At 34.5% G+C, this 14,738-nt stretch overlaps 2 protein-coding genes across 2 annotated transcripts; one reads left to right on the top strand and one right to left on the bottom strand.

Moving 5' to 3' along the window:
• The first annotated feature begins 6,777 nt into the window (after nt 1-6,777).
• Nucleotides 6,778-7,785, top strand: LOC139860494 (uncharacterized). The gene has a single exon (XM_071849250.1). The coding sequence runs from the start codon at nt 6,778-6,780 to the stop codon at nt 7,783-7,785; it is 1,008 nt and encodes a 335-aa protein (XP_071705351.1).
• A 3,125-nt stretch (nt 7,786-10,910) lies between these two features.
• On the bottom strand, nt 10,911-14,358 carry LOC139858185 (BTB/POZ domain-containing protein At1g63850-like). Its single transcript, XM_071847040.1, has 2 exons — nt 13,313-14,358; nt 10,911-12,098 (listed from the first exon to the last, which is right to left on the bottom strand). The coding sequence occupies exons 1-2, from the start codon at nt 14,291-14,293 to the stop codon at nt 11,160-11,162; spliced, it is 1,920 nt and encodes a 639-aa protein (XP_071703141.1). The 5' UTR covers nt 14,294-14,358; the 3' UTR covers nt 10,911-11,159.
• Nucleotides 14,359-14,738: the final 380 nt, after the last annotated feature.

Below are 14,738 nucleotides of genomic sequence, written 5' to 3'. Positions count from 1 at the left end.
AAACGGTAAATTAATTTCAGCAGATAATATATGCCGGAATCGAGAAATTAAACTGGGTAGCAAAATATTTAAGATTGATTTGATACCAGTAGAGTTAGGGAGTTTTGATGTAATAGTTGGCATGGACTGGCTGAAGAAGGTGAAAGCAGAGATCGTATGTTATAAAAATGCAATTCGCATTGTACGAGAAGAAGGAGAACCCTTAATGGTGTACGGAGAAAAGGGCAACATGAAGCTACATCTTATTAGTAATTTTAAGGCACAAAAACTAATAAGAAAAGGTTGCTATGCTGTTCTAGCACACGTCGAGAAAGTACAAACTGAAGAAAAGAGCATCAATGATGTTCCCGTCGTAAAAGAATTTCCCGATGTATTTCCGAAAGAATTACCGGGACTACCTCCACATCGATCTGTTGAATTTCAAATAGATCTTGTACCAGGAGCTGCACCAATAGCTCGTGCTCCTTATAGACTCGCACCCAGCGAGATGAAAGAACTGCAAAGCCAACTGCAAGAACTATTAGAACGTGGTTTCATTCGACCAAGCACATCACCATGGGGAGCTCCTGTTTTGTTTGTCAAGAAGAAGGATGGTACATTTAGGTTGTGTATTGACTACAGAGAGTTGAACAAACTTACCATCAAAAACCGTTATCCACTGCCGAGAATTGACGACTTATTTGATCAACTACAAGGCTCGTTGGTTTATTCGAAGATCGATTTACGTTCTGGATATCATCAAATGCGAGTAAAGGAGGATGATATTCCAAAAACTGCTTTTAGGACGCGTTATGGTCATTACGAGTTTATGGTTATGCCATTTGGATTGACTAACGCACCAGCTGTGTTCATGGACCTTATGAACCGAGTGTGTGGGCCATATCTTGACAAGTTTGTCATTGTTTTCATCGATGACATACTTATTTACTCAAAGAATGATCAAGAGCACGAAGAACATTTGAGAAAAGTGCTAGAAGTATTGAGGAAAGAAAAAATGTACGCTAAGTTTTCAAAGTGTGCATTTTGGTTGGAAGAAGTTCAATTCCTTGGTCACATAGTGAACAAAGAAGGTATCCAGGTGGACCCGGCAAAGATCGAAACCGTTGAAAAGTGGGAAACCCCAAAAACTCCGAAGCATATACGTCAATTTTTAGGATTGGCTGGTTACTACAGAAGATTCATCCAAGATTTCTCCAAAATAGCAAAACCCTTGACTGCATTAACGCATAAAGGGAAGAAATTTGAATGGAAGGATGAACAAGAGAAGGCATTTCAATTATTAAAGAAAAAGCTAACTACGGCACCTATATTGTCATTGCCTGAAGGGAATGATAATTTTGTGATTTATTGTGACGCATCAAAGCAAGGTCTCGGTTGTGTATTAATGCAACGGACGAAGGTGATTGCTTATGCGTCTAGACAATTGAAGATTCACGAGCAAAATTATACAACGCATGATTTGAAATTAAGCGCGGTTTTTTTTTCATTAAAGACTTAGAGGCACTACTTATATGGGGTCAAAAGTATTATATATACCGACCACAAAAGTCTTCAACACATATTTAATCAGAAACAACTGAATATGAGGCAGCGTAGGTGGATTGAATTATTGAATGATTACGACTTTGAGATTCGTTACCACCCAGGGAAGGCAAATGTGGTAGCCGACGCCTTGAGCATAAAGGACAGAGAACCCATTCGAGTAAAATCTATGAATATAATGATTCACACTAACCTTACTACTCAAATAAAGGAGGCGCAACAAGGAGTTTTAAAAAAGGGAAATTTAAAGGATGAAATACCCAAAGGATCGGAGAAGCATCTTAATATTCGGGAAGACGGAACCCGGTATAGGGCTGAAAGAATTTGAGTACCAAAATTTGGAGATATGAGAGAAATGGTACTTAGAGAAGCTCATAAAACCAGATACTCAATACATCCTGGAACGGGGAAGATGTACAAGGATCTTAAGAAACATTTTTGGTGGCCAGGTATGAAAGCCGATATTGCTAAATACGTAGGAGAATGTTTGACGTGTTCTAAGGTCAAAGCTGAACATCAGAAACCATCAGGTCTACTATAACAACCTGAAATCCCGGAATGGAAATGGGAAAACATTACCATAGATTTCATTACTAAATTGCCAAGGACTGCAAGTGGTTATGATACTATTTGGGTAATAGTTGATCGTCTCACCAAGTCAGCACACTTCCTGCCAATAAGAGAAGATGACAAGATGGAGAAGTTAGCACGACTGTATTTGAAGGAAGTCGTCTCCAGACATGGAATACCAATCTCTATTATCTCTGATAGGGATGGCAGATTTATTTCAAGATTCTGGCAGACATTACAGCAAGCATTGGGAACTCGTCTAGACATGAGTACTGCCTATCATCCACAAACTGATGGGCAGAGCGAAAGGACGATACAAACGCTTGAAGACATGCTACGAGCTTGTGTTATTGATTTCGGAAACAGTTGGGATCGACATCTACCGTTAGCAGAATTTTCCTACAACAACAGCTACCATTCAAGCATTGAGATGGCACCGTTTGAAGCACTTTATGGTAGAAAGTGCAGGTCTCCGATTTATTGGAGTGATTTGGGGGATAGACAGATTACGGGTCCGGAGATAATACAAGAAACTACCGAGAAAATCATCCAAATTCAACAAAGATTGAAAACCGCCCAGAGTCGACAAAAGAGCTACGCGGACAGTAAAAGAAAAGATATAGAGTTTGAAATTGGAGAAATGGTCATGCTTAAGGTTTCACCTTGGAAAGGCGTTGTTCGATTTGGTAAACGGGGGAAACTAAATCCAAGGTACATTGGACCATTCAAGATTATAGATCGTGTCGGACCAGTAGCTTACCAACTGGAGCTACCTCAACAACTCGCGGCTGTACATAACACTTTCCACGTCTCAAATTTGAAGAAATGTTTTGCTAAAGAAGATCTCACTATTCCGTTGGACGAAATTCAAATCAATGAAAAACTTCAATTCATTAAAGAACCCGTCGAAATAATGGATCGTGAGGTTAAGAGACTTAAACAAAACAAGATACCGATTGTTAAGGTTCGATGGAATGCTCGTAGAGGACCCGAGTTCACCTGGGAGCATGAAGATCAGATGAAGAAGAAATACCCGCATTTATTTCCAGAAGATACGTCAACACCTCCAACTGCTTAAAATTTCGGGACGAAATTTATTTAACGGGTAGGTACGGTAGTGACCCGAACTTTTCCATGTTTATATATATTTATATATATATTAAATGAAATTGTTATTTACATGATTAAGTGTTTCCAACATGTTAAGCAATCAAACTTGTTAAGACTTAATTAATTGAAATAGGTTTCATATAGACAATTGACCACCCAAGTTGACCGGTGATTCACGAACGTTAAAACTTGTAAAAACTATACGATGACATATATATGGTTATATATATAGTTAACGTGATTTTATTATAAGTATGTATCTCATTAGGTATTTTAACAATGAGTTATATACATAAAAATGAGACTATTAATTTAAGAAACTCGAAAACGATATATATAACGATTATCGTTATAACAACGTCTTACTAGGTATATATGAATCATATTAAGATATTGATACACTTGGTTAATTATGTTAAATGATAAGTAAATATATTATTAAGTGTATTAACAATGAAATACATATGTAAAAATAAGACTACTAACTTAATGATTTCGAAACGAGACATATATGTAACGATTATCGTTGTAACGACATTTAACTGTACATATATCATACTAAGATATATTATATATCATAATATCATGATAATATAACAATTTAACATCTCATTTGTTATAATAAACAATGGGTTAACAACATTCAACAAGATCGTTAACCTAAAGGTTTCAAAACAACATTTACATGTAACGACTAACGATGACTTAACGACTCAGTTAAAATGTATATACATGTAGTGTTTTAATATGTATTCATACACTTTTGATAGACTTCAAGACACTTATCAAAATACTTCTACTTAACAAAAATGCTTTCAATTACATCCTCGTTCAGTTTCATCAACAATTCTACTCGTATGCACCCGTATTCGTACTCGTACAATACACAGCTTTTAGATGTATATACTATTGGTATATACACTCCAATGATCATCTATTAGCAGCCCATGTGAGTCACCTAACACATGTGGGAACCATCATTTGGCAACTAGCATGAAATATCTCATAAAATTACAAAAATATGAGTAATCATTCATGACTTATTTACATGAAAACAAAATTACATATCCTTTATATCTAATCCATACACCAACGACCAAAAACACCTAAAAATACTTTCATTCTTCAATTTTCTTCATCTAATTGATCTCTCTCAAGTTCTATCTTCAAGTTCTAAGTGTTCTTCATAAATTCCAAAAGTTCTAGTTTCATAAAATCAAGAATACTTCCAAGATTGCAAGTTTACTTCCAAGTTTTCTAAATCCATTCCAAGTAATCATCCAAGATCAAGAAACCTTTGTTACTTACAGTAGGTTATCTTTCTAATACAAGGTAATAATCATATTCAAACTTTAATTCAATTTCTATAACTATAACAATCTTATTTCGAGTGGAAATCTTACTTGAAATTGTTTTCGTGTCATGATTCTGCTTCAAGAACTTTCAAGCCATCCAAGGATCCTTTGAAGCTAGATCTATTTTTCTCATTTCCAGTAGGTTTATCCAAGGAACTTGAGGTAGTAATGATGTTCATAACATCATTCGATTCATACATATAAAGCTATCTTATTCGAAGGTTTAAACTTGTAATCACTAGAACATAGTTTAGTTAATTCTAAACTCTCGCAAATAAAAGTTAATCCTTCTAACTTGACTTTTAAAATCAACTAAACACATGTTCTATATCTATATGATATGTTAACTTAATGATTTAAAACCTGGAAACACGAAAAACACCGTAAAACCGGATTTACGCCGTCGTAGTAACACCGCGGGCTGTTTTGGGTTAGTTAATTAAAAACTATGATAAACTTTGATTTAAAAGTTGTTATTCTGGGAAAATGATTTTTATTATGAACATGAAACTATATCCAAAAATTATGGTTAAACTCAAAGTGGAAGTATGTTTTCTAAAATGGTCATCTAGACGTCGTTCTTTCGACTTAAATGACTACCTTTACAAAAACGACTTGTAAATTATATTTTCGACTATAAACCTATACCTTTTCTGTTAGATTCATAAAATAGAGTTCAATATGAAACCATAGCAATTTGATTCACTCAAAACGGATTTAAAATGAAGAAGTTATGGGTAAAACAAGATTGAATAATTTTTCTCATTTTAGCAACGTGAAAATTGGTAACAAATCTATTCCAACCATAACTTAATCAACTTGTATTGTATATTATGTAATCTTGAGATACCATAGACACGTATACAATGTTTCGACCTATCATGTCGACACATCTATATATATATTTCGGAACAACCATAGACACTCTATATGTGAATGTTGGAGTTAGCTATACATGGTTGAGGTTGATTCCAAAATATATATAGTTTGAGTTATGATCAATACTGAGATACGTATACACTGTGTCGTGGATTGATTCAAGATAATATTTATCGATTTATTTCTGTACATCTAACTGTGGACAACTAGTTGTAGGTTACTAACGAGGACAGCTGACTTAATAAACTTAAAACATCAAAATATATTAAAAGTGTTGTAAATATATTTTGAACATACTTTGATATATATGTATATATTGTTATAGGTTCGTGAATCAACCAGTGGCCAAGTCTTACTTCCCGACGAAGTAAAAATCTGTGAAAGTGAGTTATAGTCCCACTTTTAAAATCTAATATTTTTGGGATGAGAATACATGCAGGTTTTATAAATGATTTACAAAATAGACACAAGTACGTGAAACTACATTCTATGATTGAATTATTGAAATCGAATATGCCCCTTTTTATTAAGTCTGGTAATCTAAGAATTAGGGAACAGACACCCTAATTGACGCGAATCCTAAAGATAGATCTATTGGGCCTAACAAACCCCATCCAAAGTACCGGATGCTTTAGTACTTCGAAATTTATATCATATCCGAAGGGTGTCCCGGAATGATGGGGATATTCTTATATATGCATCTTGTTAATGTCGGTTACCAGGTATTCACCATATGAATAATTTTTATCTCTATGTATGGGATGTGTATTGAAATATGAAATCTTGTGGTCTATTGTTACGATTTGATATATATAGGTTAAACCTATAACTCACTAACATTTTTGTTGACGTTTAAAGCATGTTTATTCTCAGGTGAATACTAAGAGCTTCCGCTGTTGCATACTAAAATAAGGACAAGATTTGGAGTCCATGTTTGTATGATATTGTGTAAAAACTGCATTCAAGAAACTGATTTCGAAGTAACATATTTGTATTGTAAACCATTATGTAATGGTCGTGTGTAAACAGGATATCTTAGATTATCATTATTTGATAATCTACGTAAAGCTTTTTAAACCTTTATTTATGAAATAAAGGTTATGGATTGTTTTAAAAATGAATGCAGTCTTTGAAAAACGTCTCATATAGAGGTCAAAACCTCGCAACGAAATCAATTAATATGGAACGTTTTTAATCAATAAGAACGGGACATTTCAAGATGAAGCGGGGTAAAGCAAAAGTCAAGTGATCGACGGTTTGTCTTCCTAAACAAGAGGGTGGTCTCGGTATTAAAAGTCTAAAAACATGATATATTGCTTTAATGGCGTATCACATCTGGAATATTATTACTTGTAAACAAACGCTTTGGGTTAAATGGATTCACAATTACCGTTTACAACACATCAACTTTTGGGTAGTAGATAATGTGGCTTCGGGGAGCTGGGGTTGGCGTAAGATTCTGAGTATTAGACACCGTATCCGACACTTGATTTTTCATGTGATTGGTAATGGCTTGCAAACATCAGCGTGGTACGATTCATGGAACGATTTCGGGCCTCTTGCGGATGTGATTACATCAAGAGAGATTCATCATGCAACTCTTAATAAACGTTCCAAAGTTGATGACCTGATCGACCAAGCTGAGTGGAAGTGGCCACCAGAATGGGTGACTAAATTTCCTCTTCTAATGCACATTCCAATTCCCAATCTTGCGCAGGTTGATAGAGTATTCTGGAAAGATTCTGAAGGTAATTTGGTGAACTTTTCATCTAATGCTACTTGGAAATCACTGAGGCCTCGTGCTCAACAGGTTGAGTGGTTTTCAATGGTATGGTACCCAAATTGCATCCCTCGTCATTCATTTATTTCATGGCTATTGATGGGTGAGCATTTAAAAACTCACGACAAGTTGAGGTCGTGGGATGTACGTGGTTCGATTCAAGGAATGATGGCGTGTTATCTCTGTAAATCGCTGCTAGATTCACACACCCATTTGTTTTTCGAGTGCAGCTATTCTAAGCAGGTTTGGGACAAGATAAAGAGGTTTATTTTGATCCCGGGTATTGGTGACAATTGGAAGGTTATTATTCAGCTTATCATTTCGTATGCTCATAGAAGAGTGGCTCGTGTTATGTTGGCAAAATTTATTTTCGGTGCTACGGTGTATTTCATTTGGCAAGAAAGTAACACTAGGCTTTCTAAAGGTGAATCTCGAGACCCGAACAAGCTGTTTAACATCATCTATTGGACCGTCCGATTAAAGTTGATGTCGGTAAAGTTCAAGGACTCACATCATGTTCGAAAGATGAAGATAGCATGGCAAATTTAATTCTTGTGTGATGTGTTTTGGTTGTGTTGGTTGATTTGGTGTAGCCTTTGGTTGTTTCATGTCTATGAGTCGTATTATCTTATAGACATTCTTCTAATTGTGCATTATCAATAATATTTACCGGGTGATTACCCTTTACCCGAAAAAAAAGATGTTATGGATAATTAATGGCCTTAAGATGTTCATATATGGTTTTATAAGATAAGTATGAGATATAATTAATTCATTAACACGACGCTATAAGTTAAGTGGTCAAAAAAGGCGATTAAGCCAGCTAAACGACTTTTAACAAGATAAACCTAATACAATTAGTGATGTAAACATGCTTAAAATGGAATAAAGTATTTATATAATCAACCAAAGATATGTATGGGATTACTTCCAAAATCCCAACTCTTAAAGCATATATAGTTGTCTGCCACGAGATCTAGATTCGCGTTCAAATCCTGTAGATCACTACATATATGATTATATTTTGAAGTTATAGTTAATCTGCTAATTTATTGTTATTAGATTCTTTAACGGTTAAAAGTATAGTAGTTGCTTTGCTAGGAAAAAAACATCCTCACCAAAAATTATCTAGCTATATTAAATTTCAACTACAACTATGAAGTTAAAAGTTTAAATATATATAAGTATTAAGATCTAACCCAACTATCAAGTTAAGGGTTTAAACATTAAGATATGACCCAACTATGAAGTTCAGGGTTCATATTTAATTTTTCTTGCAGTCAGAACTTTTGCGATTTAACTATTGGAATGTTAGACTAGAGATTATAGTTACTCCTGTTTAGTATATAGAGTCCCGCTCGTTTGTGAGTTTAGAATTTCTATGATTTGTATTTACTTTTTAAAAATACCGATTAATGAAATATTATAATTTACGGATAATTTACTGTTTAACATAACTACATAAGTGATGAGTTTAGAATTTCTATGATTTCTACCGATTAATGAAATATTATAATTTACTGAGAATTTATTGTTTAACATAAGTTTTTTTTTTATTAACCTGGGTTTTTAACTTTTTTAAACTGACAAATCTCATGGTGACTACCGGCTTTGTGAACAGTCCTGAGTCATTAATTGCAGGTGGATCTCCGTGGCCATGACTCATGAGAGATAATTTTGTGAAAGGCAGGAATTAAACCATTGACCTCCACATTGAAATGTCATGGTCTTACCATGCCACCACCACTCCTTTGTTGTTTAACACAATTGATGAGTGATTACATTTTGTTGCTACTTAATATCCTTTGCCGTCTCCCTATCGTCTATGTTCCGGCATGTTTATTCCGGTCAGGACAGTCCGTCAAAAGTAAAGGAGTTAATTTTGTTGATAAATCTAACGACTTTAGTAGTTAATTTATTTGTTTTTGTTTAATAAGGAAAAGAAAAGGATTATGAGATAAATAAATGGGGAGTGATCCATACACCACCAAGTTTTAGTCGCACACCACCAAACATACATGATGATATTGTATTGTACAACACTGTAAAACATATTTAGTGGTGTATGACTAAAAATTGGTGGTGTACGGATCATCACCCTAGATAAATACGATATGCATTTTGTGATGTGATTGGCATGCATTTTGTGATGTGATTGGCACATATTCTCAATTTGTCTAGATAACTAACATTAACCAACTCATGAGTGTTGATTAAATGATATGGGTCATACACTCATACCCATACATTCTATAACCTTGTAAGTGTTTATAGTAAGCAATAAATAATATTTTCTTGCTTTTTCAAAAAAAGAAAAAAAATTATTAGTAGAGTTGCAAATATGTATTTTTACTTAACCAACTAAGAAAATACAAATATTTCCTTACATACTAATGACCGAATTACATAGCAACCTCCGATTGGTCGCAACACTATTCACACATGTGTTATATTCATATGAAGAATTTCTATAACACACATGCATCAGAGATTTCAAAGTGTCACATATGATGCATGCGACTTGAATACGGCTTTTTCATATTTTTATCTATTCATCCATTTTTAAGCTTCTTAAGATGTCTCAAAAATTCAAGTGCCAAGAGGATACGACTATGAGATCATTATAAGAAGTTTCAAGTTTAAATCTTGTAGTGGTGATCTGGAAAGGGTTTAAAACGGTCACACATTAATTCGGTTAGAATGCATATACCAGGGTAAAATGACACGCTCTTAAAGATAATCGGAAGAGGGAAAAGCCATGTCACTCGAGATGTAGTGACAAAATAGAAGTTGATTTTTTTAAATATATACGAGCTTAATGGGCTTTTTCAATTAAATCAATTGAAGTGCTTGGGCCCTAATAACCATATTGAATGAGAAAGTTTATTCATTTTACTTGCTCTTTGTTTTGTTTTCTATATTATTTATATTTAATATTTAATACCTATAAATCACTCTTTAGTATGTAGAAGGGGCGTCAAGTCTAGCTCGCCTAGACTCGAACACGACTCATTTAGTCTTGCACTCTTTTTCAATCTTGATATTATAAGTTCGAAGTTGAACTCGTTTACTTAAAGATCTTCAAAATATGCTCAATCATTTAAATTCGACTTCTATTAATCTTTTATGTGGTGAAAAAAGCAAGGGTAACCTCGTAGACTAGCTTTAAGAATTGAATTTGTGCTTAGGTAGATAGATTGCTTGCAAAAGTGATAAGGTAGATGCTCAAAAAATGTATATTGGGTTAGAATGTCCCTCCTTGCCAATATTTTTATATATGTATTACCTTTGTTTGATATTGGTAATCGTAGTAGTCATGTGTAGTCCTTGGTATAAGTCTTGTATAGTTTGGTCAACTATGGTTCTGAATTTTGATTGTGCAAGTAAATTGGTCAACTGGTCACTTGTTATAGTCTTTGTTTTATGGTGAACTGAAATCCTATATAGTCACTAGGGATTAATGTTGTTTTTTCTTGACAGCAATTCAGGATCACCCATGAAGGACTAAATCACCCACGCGTCCATCCACGCAGTTGCATAATCCACCCCCAAATGTCTTTAACATAACGTATCCGTTACGAAGCAAAAGGTAACAAATTCCACACCAAATGTCATATGCACAAATCTAGTAAAAATAAACAAATCCTCTTTCTCCAATTTGATATAAAGTCTTATATTCCACTACTTTGAACAGCGAAAACAAGTTAAAATTAAAGAACATCAACAAGAAAATGTAGAGTAAGATCATTCATATATAAACAGGTTTGACTTTGACTAACCGACTTCTTTGACTCATAAGAATCCTGTCACTGATATAATCTTTTGTGACAAATGGAATTCAATAGTACCTGATCTATATGAAGAAACAAGAACAAACGAACGAACGGTGATCAAGAACAGCGGGAAGCCATCAAAACCGAATCTCATGAGTTTCGGCCATTTGCATTTGTAATATGAATCTGCCTTTGCGTTTCGGGTTTTCTCCAAAACGCACGTTTCCACCAAATTTCAAACCCTTTTTGTATATTCGGGCAATCATCACCCGAGTTTAAAAACCGGTCAAACCACGACATAAAGATATCTTGTTGCCAAGTAAGCGGTAAAGTCAAAATAGTATTACTCAAACCTTCTTCGATTAAATTACGGTCTAGCCCTCTTGACCCTCTTCTCATCCAATTGAAATCATCATAAAAAGGTTCCAACCATGTTTGTAAAAGCAAACACTTTGACTCTTTCGAAGCCAAGAGTTGACTTTTTCCGATACCCACAAATAATCTTGATGTAACTCTACTAATTTCATATCTATGAATCGCAGGCACTTTCGAATGAGCTTCTGATAATTCGGTTTGAGATGCCCATAATTTCAAAAAATCCTCTGAAATTTGTCGATCGATTAAAATATCAAGAAGCCAATGTAAATTACCCGATTGCCTTATAATTTGAGCAACATCTTGAAAATCCCCTTTAGAAGCTTTCAAGAAACAATCTTGTAACAAACTTAAACATTTTTCACACGCGGAGTACAAAGATTCTTTCTTTAGATCATTTTTAGATGAATTTTCATGAAGCAACTTTGAGACCAAAATTTTCATATCTCGCCTTGCTTTTTCATCCGTTCCTTCTAAAACGACATTTAGAAGTTTCAGAAGTATGTCTTGATTTTCTTGAATGTTATCATCATTAGAATTAGAATTAACATCAAATGAAATACGCTTTAAAACTTCACCCGCAGCAACATTATCAAGTTGAAGGTCGGATAATAAAGATGCAACCTTTTCTTCCTCATCTTCGGCCCATGGAACAGCTTCTAAGTATTCTAAACAAGATAATACGCCGGCATCGAAACCGATTGCGGCTGACACCTATGTTACAAAACACATTGACAACCTATTAGATGATTTAAAATATACATAAATATAAATATACATAAATATACATTAGTTGTACATATTTAAAGTAATTATAACATATTGGACAATTAAAATCAGATATTCACAGTATCAGTTTAAAACCATCCCAAGAATCCAAGATAGCCCAGTGGGACCCTGAGTGCCTCCCAAGAGGTCTCAGGTTCAAACCTCACTTAAAGCATATATGGCTAGAGAAAAAAAGTCGAAATCGATCATGGGATACCGGTTAGGCAATGTACATCTCGGTAAAAAATACGCTTTTTCCCCGGGTAGTCTGGGCAGCCTGAATGAGGAAAACCTTATCCGTTTAGTTGTTATAGAGTGTATCCGTTTAGTTGTTATAGAGTGTTGCAGGCGATGGTGTTTATATGTGCTTCTAGTAATGTTTCTCTACAATTTGCTTAAAGTTGCATTAGTATCTAACGAGTTAAACAAACCTATATGGCTATTTTACCACAAAACAATGACATAATTATAAGAAATAGGTTACTAAAATGCTAGAAACTAACTAATATGACTTGAAATTGCATGAATTAGAATATCACTTTCCAAACGCACGTCTATATCTAACTAGTTTCTCTTGATTGATAAGTCTAAGGCATAAAATTATCATTTTGTTCCAATCAAAGCATTCCCGAAAAGAAAACAATGAAAGCATTTTATACATTTACTACTCATAAATTACGCAAAATCACTAATGTTAAATCATGAATGAAACCGATCAATTCAAGTATCAAAGTAGTACAACATCAATTATGGCATCATTTCTCATGTCCAATTTTGATGTTATGCATGAATTTCATCAGCCTGGATTATTCGTTCAAAAATTCCAACAAAAAAATGTTACTACATTCAAATAACAACTATCTAATAATGCCAATTACGATTGTATAAATAGTTAAGCTGCATAGAAGAATGTTTCAATGAGCATTAAGCAAGTGATTACTATTATTAGATACTTGAGTATATATCGAAAATAAAACTAAATGCCCAATTGAGAATCTGCCGAAGGCATTTCTCAAACATTAAAGGATTATATTTATCTTTAAAATGATGATTTAGGCCTATTATTTATCATTACTTTTACTCCTACTAAACTTTAATCAGAAAAACATAGTGCAATTTAACTGTAAAGTAAATTAAATATGATTAACTAATAGGATTACCTTTAAGATACCAAGAACCCTAGAAACATCATCCTTCATTAGCTTCCTCCTCAAATCTCTACAATACATCAACCTAATTGACTCAATATAAACCTCAATATCATCACAATCAGCAATTTCAACAATATAAGGATTCATATTATCAATCAACCCTCTTAATTGTGGTCCTTGTTGTCCCGATTGCTTACGATAATTCGATAACTTATCGGCGAAAAATCGACTATGAACCACCAAGATCTGCCTATGAACATTCAAACAAACACTAAACCCATCTTTTGAACTCAAAGTCAACTTCACATCACTTGAATTCGGATCATTAAACCGGTTTCCAGGGCTCCGACACGACAACATTTCCGACAACCTTTGTTGCAACAAAGATTGTTTGTCAACAACAATCATTGGTGGGATCACATAACCAACATTGCTAGGTCTTTTTAGGGCTGTGATTGCACCATTATTTTGGATCTTTGAATCCGGTTCATTAGCCATCATTTCAAAAAGGGTCGGGCTGGATCGGGTTTTATCGATGGTGGGTGGCGGCGATGACACCGGATTTAAAAGTCCGGCAGTGAGGGCGGTGTTGAATTGTGTAAAAGAAGACGGTACTAAATTTTCTTGATAATTACCGGCGCCGCCGTACACGGTGGTTGGTGACATTGTGGTTGTGGGTATCAATTGGGGTTTCTCAAGATTTGACTCCGAGTTAGAAAGTCGATGCTTTTCGATGGAAAAAGATTCCGGCGCCGGTGAACAAGAAATGGGTAGTGGAGTTGGTGGTTTGTAAGAGGACACACCGGGAGGGCAGCACCAGGAAGTGTTTTCCGGTGAAACGGCAGATGGATTGCGGTGGTTAGTGGTGGCGGGGACGGCGGTGGTGGAAATGGTGGTTTCTTTTTTGATACGACGGCGGCGGAAGGAAATGGTGGTGGTGGGTTTTTTCTTGGGGTAGTGTTTGGACTGTGAAGAAGTAGTAGCTGCCATGTGATATTGATATGAATAATAATATTGAAAGTGATTTTTTTGTTGTTGTTTTCAAGTTATTTTTGGAATCTAGGGTATTAAAATATGGGAAATAAAACAGATATAGTTTGTTAATGGCGGTTGATACAAGAAAGTGTATGTTTTTAATTTTTATGACGTTGTGTGTTGTGATAGAGATAGAACCTGACAGGTCATAGTTTCACATACACTATGTCATAAAATATCAAGAATCATAACGTTCATATCAATTTTTCATCCAACTTTCTGGATGGGTTGTTATTTGATAGTTGATACATTTAAATGTATGAAAAATATCAAGGATTAAAAATTTCAGAAGTTTTATAATACTAACCTTATTATACCTGTCGTACAACTAAATTTAGATTGTGATACATTAACGTCATCTCAACAACTTCTTCCTATTACTAAACTCATCACTAGTATC

Source organism: Rutidosis leptorrhynchoides, chromosome 7 (genome assembly GCF_046630445.1).
Source record: "Rutidosis leptorrhynchoides isolate AG116_Rl617_1_P2 chromosome 7, CSIRO_AGI_Rlap_v1, whole genome shotgun sequence".
Classification (NCBI taxonomy): domain Eukaryota; kingdom Viridiplantae; phylum Streptophyta; class Magnoliopsida; order Asterales; family Asteraceae; genus Rutidosis; species Rutidosis leptorrhynchoides.
Note: the sequence above shows the minus strand (reverse complement) of the source record. Positions and strands in the feature narration are given on the sequence as shown.